Consider the following 14,217-nt stretch of genomic DNA (forward strand, 5'->3'; position numbering starts at 1 on the left):
CATGTCTGGATTATAATTTATATGGTCCTATCATTGCCTGCAGTGCATTATAGACAAGCAGATTCATGAATAGAGGGCTATATGGTAGGAAAAAATATTTTTATAGATAGAGAGAGAGAGAGATATTCCACATACACACCTCTTGATACAAAGAACATTAAGGTCTGATAGTTGAGTTTCAACTCTGATTTCATTGGTTGTTACAAAACAAACCATCCCAAGTGAGCGTCTGCTGCAGGAAGAGCTTGGATGGCCCTGTATAATGCGTAGTTAAGTCAGTGAGTTTGAATTACGCATTGCATGGGGCCAGTTCAACCTAGAGCCCTGCATGGGACTGTTTTCTTAATCCTGCTCCTGCTGAATTTCTGACTATTACTGCCCGCTCCCGCAACATGTGTGTTCCACCCGGTCTCCGCAACATGTGTGTTCCACTCCCGCAACATGTGTGTTCCAGTCCCACCCGCTCCTGAATGAGCGTGTTTATAGTTATTTATGGGGACTATGTGTTCACATATTTCGGGGTGAATGGGTGATAAATTAGGATGACCATGTGAAAACTACTCCTTTTTGTACTCTACTGATTGAACACCTTACTTCAATTCAAATGACTCTAATTCACAATATATTTGCTTCCTGAGGTTTTGGATGTCATAGGGACCAGAGCCGGCCTTAAGTGTTCTGGCGCCCTGCGCGGACTACTCCTCTGGCACCCCCCATCCCAAAAAAAAAGGAAAGAAATCTCCCCCCTCTGCCCCTTCTCACTATCTACCCCCTCTCCCTATACTTCCTTACCTTGTTGTCTGAGTCCTGTGGTGGGAGGAGCAGTCTTCCCACTCTGCCGTGGTGCGCGCTTCACAGCTGAGCTCCAGAATAATTCCGGCGCTCAGCATGAAACGCCGGCACCGCGACGGAGTCACGGAGAGTGAGGGGCGTCGGGCGGTTGCTGAAAACTTCACGAGCGACCGCTCTGTGCCCCTTCAATCCCCTATAGACGTACCGGGACGTCCAAAAAACGCCCACAAAGAAACCCCTATGGACGTCCCGGTACGTCCAGCCCTTCGTGCAGCGTCAGGGACACATCCCGTTTGACAGCCTGGACTCCCCACTGACAGCAGAAGCCGGCTTTCTGCTGTCCGATCGCCTGTAACAGCTTCCGGCATGAAAGCCGGTAAGCTATTACCGGTAAACTGCCCGATCGTGCGATCGCGCTGTTGCAAACGCGCGATCGGGCATTCCCTTCCGGGTTACGTCACTGCGGGGATATCCTGCCCTCCGATGAGGCACAGAGACGCTGCGATCTCTATGCAGGTCTGTGAGGACCTGCATAGAGATCACAGTGTGATCGGTGCAGGGGGATCGCGGGGAGGGGAGTGAGAAACCATCTCTCTCACTCCCCCCTCCCGTCCTGTAACAGAAAAGCTGAAGAAAAAAAAAACGGTTAGTCATTTAAAAATAATATTAAATAAATCATTAAAATAATAATATAAATAATACTAAAAAAAATTATAATATGAGCTGTGATGTCACTGTGACATCACTGGTATGTTCAGGAGGTCCCTTGGAGGACCTCTAACCATTACTGTGTAAAAAAAAAAAATGTAAAAAATACAAAAAATGTAAAAAAAATTAAAATAAAAAAAATTAAAAAAAAATATATAAAAAAGATAATTAAAAAAATTCTTAAAAAAACCTTACATCCCATTGCCCTAGCATAACATCTAGCCAGTATAGCCCTCCTGCCCCCGTTCACAACCCCCAAACCCGTTAAGCCATAGGCATAAAAATTATACAAAATTGTACACCTAATAGTATGCTCCCTGGTGCTGGGAAAGTCTGGAAAATCTATATAAATTAGGTATTTCTGAAATCAGGACACCTGAATTGATAAACTTGGAGGGGATTTTCCATCACTTTACCTAATTTTGTGAGGATTCAGAGGGAAAATGTAAAAAAAAATTAGTTTATTTTTCTAATCTTCGCTAGTTTTTACAAAATTTCTCATTCTAAATTTTCAGCTAATCATCCAACTATGGTATCAAACGAAAGCTCTATCTCTCCTTGAAAAAACAATATATAGTTTACATGGGTACACTATTCACAGGAACAGAGAATAATCGCTAAACCGACATACCCCAAAAATGGCAAAATTGCTCTGGGCTTTGAGGTACCAAAAACCCCTGGGATTGAAGGGGTTAAAACACCTTTGTTTTAAGTTTATTTCAAATCCTCCGTGTTAAATAAAGTAAAAAAAAAACTTTATTAAACATGGAGGGTGTTAAATAAAGTTAAAAAACAAACAAACAAAAAAATCCCGATGTTTTCATTTAAGTCCCAGGCCCTGATAAGGGACCATTACTGTTACCGGTTGCTTGCCATCTCCAAGTATCCAATCATTCTGGTTGTCTCTTAAAGCTAATATTTGGACGTTTTAGGGTGACCACACTGGCCAAGTTTTCATATGTTGCTGACCAGCACAGGTAAGCTGCCGCCCTGCAGTAAGTTGGATATGCGAGGAAACAAATGACTTGGTGACGGATCTCACATGCTGCAGAACGGCAATTTACCTCTGCTGGTCAGCGATTATGTGCCAATATGTGTCCCAGGAAATATGGCCCGTGCCAGCGTATGGATCAGGGTATGTAGAAGAGCCTCAAGTATGGTGATGAGCATACCTGGGAACACCCTGGATCCCTCTTTGGGATGCGGGTGGGCAGTCCTCTGATGAGCCCCAAATGCAGAAAAATTCAAGGTGAAATGAAGGGGGTGGGGAGACTGACCTCTGTTGTGACCTGGAGAAGCTGCGCTCTATCGGGGGTGCCCAGTAATGTGTGTATAGTGTTATTTACAAAACTAATAATGTATCTTATGACAACCCTCCCCCCCAACATTTTGACTGGACACTTATTTTAAGGGGTGTGGCTGATTTTTTTCTTTTCATCTTTTCAAACATTCACAAATCCTGGACAAGAGGGACATAAAGGGGGGGGGGGGGGAGTGGTTCCTGGGTCCCAAAAGAGAGACTGTCGTTCTTAAGCGAGTTGTGTATTTACATAAGCTAATTTTCAAAAATATTTTTACTGTCGTTAAATCAAAGTATTTGCCTGTGTCCTTTATGTTAGGCTCCATGACAAATTCATTACACGTCAGCCCACAGCAAAAAACGACACAAGGACAGGAAAGGAATGACTGAAGGGGGCATTTTATTATTGTTATTTATTGTTTTAAATAGCACCATCACATTCTGTAGTGCTGTACAATGGGATCTAGAAGATGCTGGCTATTACATTGTAAAAGGACTAGCCCACGTTCTTTCACTATTATGCATAGTAAAATAAACTTATAGCAATCCATTCCGTGTACAAACATGTCAGAGTACGTGTTATACGGAAACGCCATTACCCACATGTTGCCGCTAGATGGCGCTCGGCATTTGAGTCCTTGCATACTTCAGGCTCCAGTCCTCAACACCCGGAAGCGGAAGTTGGTGGCGGAAGCATTACAGTGACCTGTTCTGGCATTGAGAGTCCGTGGTGTAGGGTACAAGGTGAGTGTGTTGAATTTGTGGATATGTTTGTGTGTTTAAATTGAGAGTAGGTGTGAGATTAGTGTCTCTAAGTAAAAAGACGCCCAGGGGAGTTTAGTGCCACGACTGGTAATCCTTATGCTCTCTAGTTCGTAGTATGTGCATGATTTGTCCTGGTAATCGGGTGAGGCGTGGTTCTGGTATTGACCCAGGTGCAATTGAAATAATTGTAAGTACCCTTTGCTGAGGCCTGGCTTTCTTGGAATGGTGGATTGGTAATTACTGTTCATTTCAGACCTTCAGGTTTTGGGTTTCCCTTACTGACTGCCTATATGTATGGGAGTGGAGATTGTTCAAGCAGTGTTTAGTTATTGTTTAGGGCACTAAGTATACATTTACCCATTTTTAAGTAAGATTTGTTTTTAGAGAGTTTTTATATTTACTACTGATTACCTTCATATGAAAATGTAATGCTGGGCGGTGATTATGGCCTTTGTCCTCTCAAGGAAAACATCTTTATGAAGTATTAGGACTTCTCTAAGTTTCTTTACTTGCTTGAGTCTGAAGTATGCTAAGGAATATATATATATATATATCTGAGTTGCTCCTGATATTGGTTGCCTAATGTGGCAAAGTGACAAATCTGTCAGTAGTGGAGAAGGATTATGACAGTGCTGACATATTACTGTGGAAGATAGACATGGGCTTGGCCATAACACATTTCATATTGACCCATTAAGCAAACATCAGGAGAAACTCAGTCCTTTTTAAAGCCTAAGGGAAATCTTGAGTAAGTAATTTTAACTATTGAATTTAAAGCATCAGCTTACTTGTGCTCACAGGGGAGCTCATTGTAGTATCTCTCTACCTTAGACCCCAGATATATTCACCAAAAATGTTTTCTACTAGTTTGCTCATGGTTTATTCACGTTGTTGTGAACTGAGTCCACATTTTAGGACTGACAGCTTGTAGATCCAAAGTTTATGGTCATTGAATAAGCAGTAAAAGTGAGAACAACCATCTGATGGTAAATGCAGTAAAAGATATGAAGAAATTGCCACGGCATGGTTTGTGGGATAGACAAACATCCAGCCATCCTATCACACCCTTTAGAGATCATTTGGAGTACGGCGGTGGAAAGGAAAAACTTTACCACACTATGGTTTTCTTGTGATGCTTTCCCTAAAATTTGCTGCATTTCATTCTTATTCTCACTCTTCGTTCGTTTGTTGTCGGCCCTTGATAATGTCTTGTTATAGAGAAATGGTGCCAGTGACATGTATGCAGACGTTGCAAAATATTTATGGAGCTCACAGGTTGTGCGTGGTCTGGAACGATGCAGAACAAGCAGTCAAGGACAGGAAATGTTGGGCCAGGTTTACAAGCTATATTGCCAGGATAGCAATGATTCAATATTTAATGATGATTGACCTATTTTAGTTTGCGAGGAGCATGATAACCACTCAGTACTAGAGAAAAAAAGCTTTGTTTTCTTTCCACAGTACAGTATATACCGTATTTGCTCGATTATAAGACAATGTTTTTTCCAGAAAAATACCCCTCGTCTTATATTCAAGGTCGTCTTATAATCGCACCTCAAATAGAGGTCTGACTACAATACTAAGATCCAGATCCCCCGCAGCGCTGCAGGAGTCGTGGATCCTCCTATCTGGCAGCCGGTGAACGTCTGCACGATGCGCATAGGCAACCTATGCTGCTACCCGACACTTACGCCAGGGGTTCTGTGGAAGAGCACCGGCGTGGCGTGACCTTCCGGTGCTCTGTCATAGCAGTCCCAGCCGAAGTCATGGGTAGCAGCAGAGGTTGCGCACAGAAGTCCACCGGCTGTCCCCACTTGACACCAGGTGGACTTCTGCTATAAAACAATAAATAAAAATAATATTGGCAAATAGGGACAGAGTGGCATATAGGGGGGCATGGTGGCATATCATGGAGTGTCATATAGGGGAGTATAAAGCATATCTGGGGCGGCAGAGTGGGATAGAACTCAAGTTGCATGTACGTACTTCTATATAAATATGAGTTTATAGATTTAATATAAGTATTAGGTTTCGTGGCGTATTTGTTACTTCTGTATAATCCTTTACCTTGTTTTCACAGAACAAGCCATGGGTCTGCACTTCGGGGACTTGGCCAAGGTGCGTCATATCATCACCTACAGTCTGTCGCCATTTGAGCAGAGGGCTTTTCCTCATTTTTTCTCCAAAGGCATCCCTAATGTGTGGCGTAGGTTCTCATCACAGGTCTTGAAAGTAGCACCACGTAAGTTGATCCATCATTTTGCGTGTCACGTGCTAAATTTTGGGGTATACATCTTTTAATGCATATAAATTAAAGTATATTGTAAGTAGAAGAAACAGAATTTCTGTATTGCTGCCTTGTAAGCACATGCTCTGCATTGAGGGGGTTCATTTGTATACAGTGCTGTGTGATTATGTTACAGAGGTGGTATAGCGAGCAAATGTAAAAAATAAATAGATTGCATAAATATTTGAGTCGTATTGAGGAATAGAGCACCTGATGGTAAACTGCTGCTGATTGAAAAGTGACCATATGAATTAATAGAAAAGTGCAAACATCTGACTTACTTTTATGATTCTCAGTAGTAGCTGGAACATTTGGATTGCTGAGAACAGCTGGGAAGCTTATGAATTGATCTTTGCCAGGAGTTAAACTGTAACTGTGTCCTCTGGCTCACTGATTGTGACTGCTCTTGTTTCAAGTCTTCTATTGGATCCACAGTGTTATTTCAGTGACCATTCTATGCAAACATACATTTCATCAAAGTAATGGTTGGTTCGGGTCAAAATGAAATAGTGCCCAGTCATTTACAGGACACTCGTTTGCCTTTGTCCTCCACGCCCATGCTATTAGCCTCAGTAGTCCTAAAATCTGATTAAAACAAATTATATTATAACATTATTTGGTTTCTTACAAACATTGTTGTTTGCCTTCTAAATTCATAGAAACCGAGCCACATAAGAGGAAGACAAGAATACATTGTTGTTTAATTAGCATTCAGTGCTGTCCTTTAGTATTGGAGCACATTTGCCTCGAATGTCAGGCTGCTGGTAGTATATGCAATAGCTAGTAGTTCATGAGTGCAGTGGTTTAAATAAAGGATATTGTAATTACTTAAAGCAGTTGGAAATGTTCTTTCACAGCATTTCCATGACCCCAGTCCCTGTCACCACAGTTAATTTTGTTTTATTTTCCTGCGGTGGTAAAGGTGTGTGTAATCACATGTATAATATACACATTTTTCTTCTCCCTTTCAGCGTTTGTGCTTGCATACGTGACCTATACAACAGGGAACCAAATGTATGCAGACAACAAGAAGAAGGACCCATCCTTGTATGAGAATGACAAGTAAAGCTGTTCCTGAGAGAAAATCTACAACCCTGGGTGTTTTTCTTTCTGCAGTTCTTTGACTTGCAAGAAGAAATATTTATTTGGCTTTCTAGCCATATGTGACACTTATTAAATAAAAGTATGTTTCAAATTGAGCTTAACGTTGTTTATTTTTATACAGGGCCACTATACTATAATAAAGTTTTCACCCAAATGTGTGTGTGTGTGTGATGGTGATGGTGGATAATAGGAGCAGTTGTCAACACAAGTAAGTCGACCAGGGACAAACAAGCAAATATATATATATATAGATTGTGGTTTATGCATGGCTGGCTTAAAAGATGCCCATCCCACTACTCATATTTTAACACCGTCATAATGAAGTATAGTGCTGGACTGTGAAATAGAAAGTACACTCTCCTTGAATTCTGTTTTACATATCAACAACAACACCACATGACACGGTGTCATGATTTATTCAACAAAAATAAAGCCGAAATGGAGAAGCCGTGTGTGAAAAACTAAGTATACCTTGTGATTCAATAGCTTGTAGAACCACCTTTAGCAGCAATAACTTGGAAGTAATCATTTTCTGCGTGACTTTATCAGTCTCTTATATCGTTGAGGAATTTTGTCCCACGCTTCCTTATAATGTTGCTTCCATTCATTGAGGTTTGTGGGCATTTGTTTATGCACAGCTCTCTTAAGGTCCCGCCACAGCATTTCAATCCAGGTGAGGTCTGAACTTTGCAATGCTCATGCAACCCTCGTGAGATATACTTTTGTCTCTCTAATCTCCGCGTTTTAAACATCACAAGGGTTTTCATAATTCCAAGTTGCTTTGTGAGTGTATCTCTCTGTATGGGATCTAAAAGGACTGAGTGCAATTTGCATTGACAGCGTACAACCCACTTCAGCTTAATGTGCAGTGCTTGAACAATTTCTGTTTCTCAGCACATCTGAAATAGTCTCATAGTGATCTGTGGCCAACAGTATCCCTGAAGAAAATCTATACATTTCACACTGCCAGTTTTCAGTACATAAATTGTTAAAAGGTCCACACTAGTGGGAGCAACCACCATAACTCCCTGCCCTCACAGTGGACTTTATCTACAAGGAGGTGCAGTATTACCGATAATTCGGGATTCCACCACAACTCAAATATCTAAAAACACAATGACAGAATGTCCCCAAATAAACAAATATGCAACTTTATTGCAGTCATATTAAACAGGTACAAAGGTCATCTCAACCTTTCTTTTTTTTTTGTGTGTGAAACAGCAATTATGTCTGCCTGCTTTTATCTGCTCTTCTATTACTATTTAAAGCATTGGTGACTAGTCTGTGTGCGTAAGAGAGGGCCAAGATAAAGTTTTGAAGTCGTTTACTTAAATATTTTTATTTAATTATATAACGATAAAACCAGAAGTATGTGGACACCTGACCATCACACTTATAATGGTATAAGCTTGTTGGACATCCTTTTCTAAAACCATGAGCATTAATATGGGATTGTCCTTCCTTTGTGGCTATAACAGCCTCTACTCTTCTGGAAAGGCTTTCCACAAGACTCACTGGTCTTGCTGTTTAAATGACGTGGGCTGTTAGAGGGACAGGAATGGGGCAACTGCAGTTTGTGGTCTGCACCTAGCTATGAGCATCAGGGCTGGTGTGCAACACATGAACACTCAACAGAAAGTCAGGTGCAGTTATCTAAATAAATGTTCAGCAGGGTTTTGTACCTCTATATCTTACTCTGCCTACAGTGATCTAGTAAAAGTTATCAAAAACGTTCAGTTCCATGGGGACCAAAACAGCAAAGTTAAGTTTTTGTATTGAATAAAAGGTAGCCATGGAGAGTTATCCAAAGGCTGCATGGCAAGGTTGCCAGGAAAATGAGACAAGGAGGCTTGAGGGGGCAGGATAGCGACGTAGGGCAAAAAGGGTGGTTATAAGGAGGAGGGATGCTCATAAGGCCCCAGATCGCTAATAATGAAGCAGAACCAGAAGAGGTAGTGGATTCAGCCAAACAATGCTTCCCCCAACCTTAAGCACCGTAATCAGCTGCGATACTCAGCGGCACAACTAAAGGAGAGCAAATCCAAAGATTTCCAACGGACGCTCTCAGCAGTTAAAGATGCTGTCCCTTGCCAGAACACTTGAGGGATCATCGTGTTGGATTTGGACCCATGTGATTTTGTCTCCCCACCGTCTGGCCTTTAATAGTTCTCTGTCGGCCCACTATGTAAATACTTTGGCTTCACATACAACCAGAAACACTGAAGGAGAGATAAACGGCCTTTGACATGCCAACAGTTAACTATAACTCCTATCAAACCCCATTGGCCTCTGTGGAAAAGCTATTTATAAAACAGGATGACTTGTGTGGTAACCAAAGAAAATAACCAATAAGATAAAATAAAACCACAAATAATTATATGCACAAAAAATAACTTTTTAGTGCAGCTTTAAAACAGATTAGAAAAAAAAACTGCTCGAGAAAACAAGGTGTTTTAAATTGATGTCCCCTCTCCTTGATGACATCATTGTTTAGCCTGGTATAAAAATGATCTTTTTTAATTGAAAATTATTCATTTGTATACCAGGTTCCAGAACGATGATAGAAGAGTGGATGACTTTATAGATTGTTATTTTATGCTCTAAACGCTGATTAGCTTTAAATCTTCCTATTTCCGAATTGGAAATTTCTTTACAAACTAAATACAGACTTTGTCACATTCCTTTCGAGTGACAGCACTAATGATGTGTGCCACACAAAGTATTAGGGTTGCTAAAAAGCTGTACAATTTTGGTTGTTCAGCAATAAAAACCACATATTTATTGGTGGGTGTGTGTGCTCCAAAGATCATTTGAAGAAAGAGAAATAACATACCTATCTTCATTTATAACATAATTGGCAGTTTTGACTATAATTCCCACCATCCTCACGAGTAATTTTCATACTTTGAAATAATTTTGGAAAAATATCCACGTTCAGTGTGTACCAACCTGTCTGGGACATTTAATGCCCTGTCTTAACTCCCAGCATTTGTTGAAAATGCATGTTTTGCAATTCAAGCCTGTGACTAATTTCCAAATACTGATTGTGATCAATTAAAAAAGAGCCGCAATAAAATCAATAGAGATAATGCTTGTCCGCACATATCCAGCGTTCAGCTGCACTTATGTCATCAGGCGGCTGCTGGCCTTAAAGTGCCAGGACCTCCGTGTCATCACTGGTCTGGCCCTGGTTACAATACAGATACAATTTGTAAATTACATCATTGAAACTGACAGGTCACTTTTACAATACATGTTCAGGCAGCCTTTCGCCACGAGTGGTTCCTTTTTGTGATCCTTTTTTGTGATTTGTAATGCAGTGGTAGGCTGGCTCACTAATGACATAGCCACAATCAGCCATGTGGACCAGCAGCCTGGAATAATTTGCAGTATTCAGTCATGTCGAAAACAGATTTCCAGAAAAAAAGGGAAAAAGAAAGGATCGAGTCATGGCATAAGTGCCACCTAAAGCCCACATTCGACACAATCATCACTTGGCCATTAGTTTGGCTTAGTCACCAGGCAGGACATGGGGAGCAGTGGCCAAGGCAGGCAAATAGGCACCTCAACCTCTATGCCAAGCCTAGCAAAGCTGATGCTCATTCAAGTGTCCATGTGTGGATCTCCACCAAGAGGACCTAGTCATGTATCTTGAGACTTCCATGACTTCCTTCCAATTGTTTTCCAAAAGCCAAATGACTGAACTATAATTACCGTAAATACATTGACATTTGGACACTTCTCTTGCATTTTAATAGCGTGTGATATCTTGCCTATTGCTTGATGTTTTCTACATGGAATCTAAAGTCTCCTGAAGCCTGCAGAATGCAGTAGAACAAGGGTTAGAGAACCATTACAGCAGCAAATTCCAAGTGGGATATTGAGTAATGTTGGCAATTTTAATACACCTTTTGCGACACTGCGTTGGTAGGTATTAACTTATTAAATGTAACTGCTGAACTTTGTCCCTCTCAGGATGCAAATGATGAAATCGACTCTGTGTATAAAGTTGCAGGGAAGAGGGAACACTTCCTTTTATAAACTGGACCAGACCTCTTGGAACCGAATTAGACAGCAGCATGTCCTCACAACTCGGGAAACAGGCAGCCATCTTTGTGCTATGCACATTATTAATATACCAGGTAAGCATAGACAAAGGAAAAACATTGTCGTTACATGATCTATCACATTTCGAGATGAGGGCATTATATAGTGTAGAGAATGATATAGTGTAGTTTAATCTGTTATGTGATGTCTAAGGAGCTGGGCAAAGGCTGGAAATGAGTTATCACGGATGTACATTACTATGTTACAATGAGATATAAGATTTGGGTATGGGCCATACCACATGGCTAAAAGGTCATTATTTGTGGCTCATTCCTCACCATCAGAAATGGTTTCAGCAGCTGTTTTACTGGTGAATTGGCAGGAATTTTATATATTTAGCTCAGCTTAATTGCTTTCATAAAAAACTTTAAACACACTCCTATAATGCCAAGTCAGCTAGTACATGCTGGAATCTGGGTATGCCTGGGCATGATAGGAGTGTGATTGCTGTTAACAATCATACATATATATATATATAATATATTAATATTGTTATTGAATTTTTTTGTCCAATTTTGCTGTTACTTACTTTAAATAAAAGTGTGAGATTTTTTTATGGTGGGGGGGTCATATTTGGTTTTGGACAGGTAAATGCTGGATTTTCGGTTTCAGTCCAGAATTTTCGTTTCGGTGCATCCCTAAGCCAGACAATGAAGTCGTAGGCCTACATCACATCAATGTTTGGGTTAGTATATAGTGATAGGAGTTATGCTGCACTATTATCAGTGTTTGGCTCAATGTATAGTGATAGGGATTACGCTGTACCACCGTCAATGTCTGCCTCAGTATATAGTGTTAGGTGTTATGCTGTACCCCCGTCAATGTTGGCCTCAGTATATAGTGATAGGTGTTATGCTGTACCCCCACCAATGTCTGCCTCAGTATATAGTGATAGGTGTAATGCTGTACCACCGTCAATGTCTGCCTCAGTATATAATGATAACAGTAATGCTCTAGCACCTTCAATGTCTGCGCTAGTATATAACGATAGAAGCTATGCAGTTTTAAAGTGTTTGTGGGGGGGGGGTGCCACATACAGGATCCGGCCGAGGTGCCAAATACTCTAGGTACGCCCCTGTTACTATGTTACTGATGGATCAGTTTAATGCCAAATCTTTGAATATATAAGACAACACTATTGGGGAAAAAAACAAAACCACTGTTGCTTCCTCTCTCTCTTACACTTTCTCACTCTCTCCCATACTCTCATTCATTCACTCATGCTCTCTGTCAATATCATCCTACCTTCTACGCCTACTGCTTCCTGACTACTTTACCACGGCTCTGCTTCTTCTCTTGCTTCTTCTTGTTTTTCTGTCTTCTTTCTTTGCCCACTTCTCCCCGCTATCCGCTCCATACCATGCCTCCCAGAGCACTTATGCAAAAGGCCAGAGCTACCAGGCACACCCTCTTCCTCGATTGAAGTAATGGGGTAGAGGCTGACTCTGTGGCTCTTTGAGTACTTCTGCTAAATACTAAGGGGTAGTAAGTGAAGATTAGAAGGAATGTAACTATTACAAAAGCAAAGGGTATGTAAGTACATATATCTGTGAACCACAATCGGCTTTATAGAATTTTTTTTCCATATGATGTATGTGTATAACATCATACAAATGTATTTTCCCTTTAGGTGGAAGCTGCCTCTTTAAATGGCCTGGCACAACAGAGAGCTGCGAGGTTGCCGAGGATGACACCATTTTGGAGATCATTGTCTTTGCGTCCTATAGGTGCCTCATGCAGAGATCCTTCTGAATGTCTTACTCGTCTGTGCATGTAATTATCTGATAATATATTTATATATAAATTGCAAGACATTTCAAATTAGATTTTTGTTGTTGTTGGAGACACACTGTATAGGAAAGTAAATAAATTAGATACCGAACGGTTAATGATAAGTCTTTGTGTGAAGAAATATATTTGTATATGTGTAAGAAAGAATGTTTATGAGTATGGGGGACAGCATCTATTTAACTTCAGACAGGGAACATGTGTGAGATGCCACCTAAGTGATGCAATTTCAGGTAGACAGTTATTGAGGCAAGCTAGAAGAGAAGCAAGAGGTCAAGGAAGGAAAGGTAAATTAGTATGTTCTCAGCATAGCGATAGTACCGAAGTTCTAAAAAGCAGATTAGTTTTCCAAGAAACAGGGTGCAGGGAAGAAGTAAAGGCCCCAGAACTAAGCCTTAAATGACGCAAACTGAGAGCATTTGGGGAGAGGTGCCAAAGAAGATAGGTAAGATTTGAGCCAGAACTGATCCATGTCATGGATACTATAAGAACAGTGTGCAGGAGAAGAATAGTGTCACCAAAAACTGCAGAGCGGTTCAAAAGGATAAGTAAGGAGAAGTAACCTTGTGTTCTAGCAGTGAGGAGGTTGTTAGTAATTTTGGTGAAGGCTATCTCAATAGAATGTTGTGGACTGAAACCAGATTGTAAAGAGAGTTAGAGGAAAGAATGTGGGATATGCAATTGTAAGTTAATTGTTCCAGTAGTTTGGAGGCCAGGGGAAAAACAGGACAGTAGTCAGATGGGGATGTTGGATTTATGGATGGCTTGTTTAAAGAGGTAGAGATTTTGGAAGAGAGAGGCAGAAGTGGGATTTGTGGGGAGTGATGCCATCACCTAAGCTTTTTTAGTAGTAATAGTAGCTGTTTAGTGTACTTCTAAAAAGTGCAGGCTTGTAATGTGACATTTTAAGGTCCCGTAATATATATTTTTTTATTGTTGTAAAAAAACAATGAATTCTTAGTGTATTTAAATTGTAAACACTATAATGGGAATATGCTTATAGAATGGTAATCTTTTTCTGTTGTTTTTTTTCTGCAGAAAGAATCGCTGCTGTCTGAAGACATTTGCAGATTAAGTATTTCAATTTGTTTTCTAGTATTTTTTTTAATACACTACTGATAAAGGAATACAATTGCACCGTGGGCATGTGTCCTACATAAAGCTATTTATTACTTTGCAAATGCTTGTAGAACATTGTCATGAACTTTATATATTTGATATGTACATTAATATGTAAAATGTTTCCTGATGGGGTTTGCAAGCGTTTTTACCAAGAGCGAGCCAGGAGCCTGGTGGCTCAACTCACGCTGTGGAGCTGACTCGAAGAGTACCTAAGAAGTTTTTGACTTCCCACTTCCAATTAAAA

The 14,217-nt window shown here is 40.5% G+C and overlaps 1 protein-coding gene across 1 annotated transcript; it reads left to right on the forward strand.

Moving 5' to 3' along the window:
• The first annotated feature begins 5,653 nt into the window (after positions 1-5,653).
• LOC149297881 (cytochrome b-c1 complex subunit 8-like) lies at positions 5,654-6,918 on the forward strand. The gene is made up of 2 exons (XM_089488129.1): positions 5,654-5,807; positions 6,824-6,918. The coding sequence occupies exons 1-2, from the start codon at positions 5,654-5,656 to the stop codon at positions 6,916-6,918; spliced, it is 249 nt and encodes an 82-aa protein (XP_089344255.1).
• Positions 6,919-14,217: the final 7,299 nt, after the last annotated feature.

Source organism: Sceloporus occidentalis, unplaced genomic scaffold (assembly GCF_023333645.1).
Source record: "Sceloporus occidentalis isolate IW3139 unplaced genomic scaffold, rSceOcc1.0.p SCAF_36, whole genome shotgun sequence".
Lineage (NCBI taxonomy): Eukaryota > Metazoa > Chordata > Lepidosauria > Squamata > Phrynosomatidae > Sceloporus > Sceloporus occidentalis.

Coding starts and splice junctions, on each gene's coding strand:
- LOC149297881 (XM_089488129.1), top strand. CDS start 5,654: ATGGGTCTGCACTTCGGGGACTTGGCCAAGGTGCGTCATATCATCACC. Junction 5,808..6,823: donor GGTCTTGAAAGTAGCACCAC/GTAAGTTGATCC, acceptor TCTCCCTTTCAG/CGTTTGTGCTTGCATACGTG.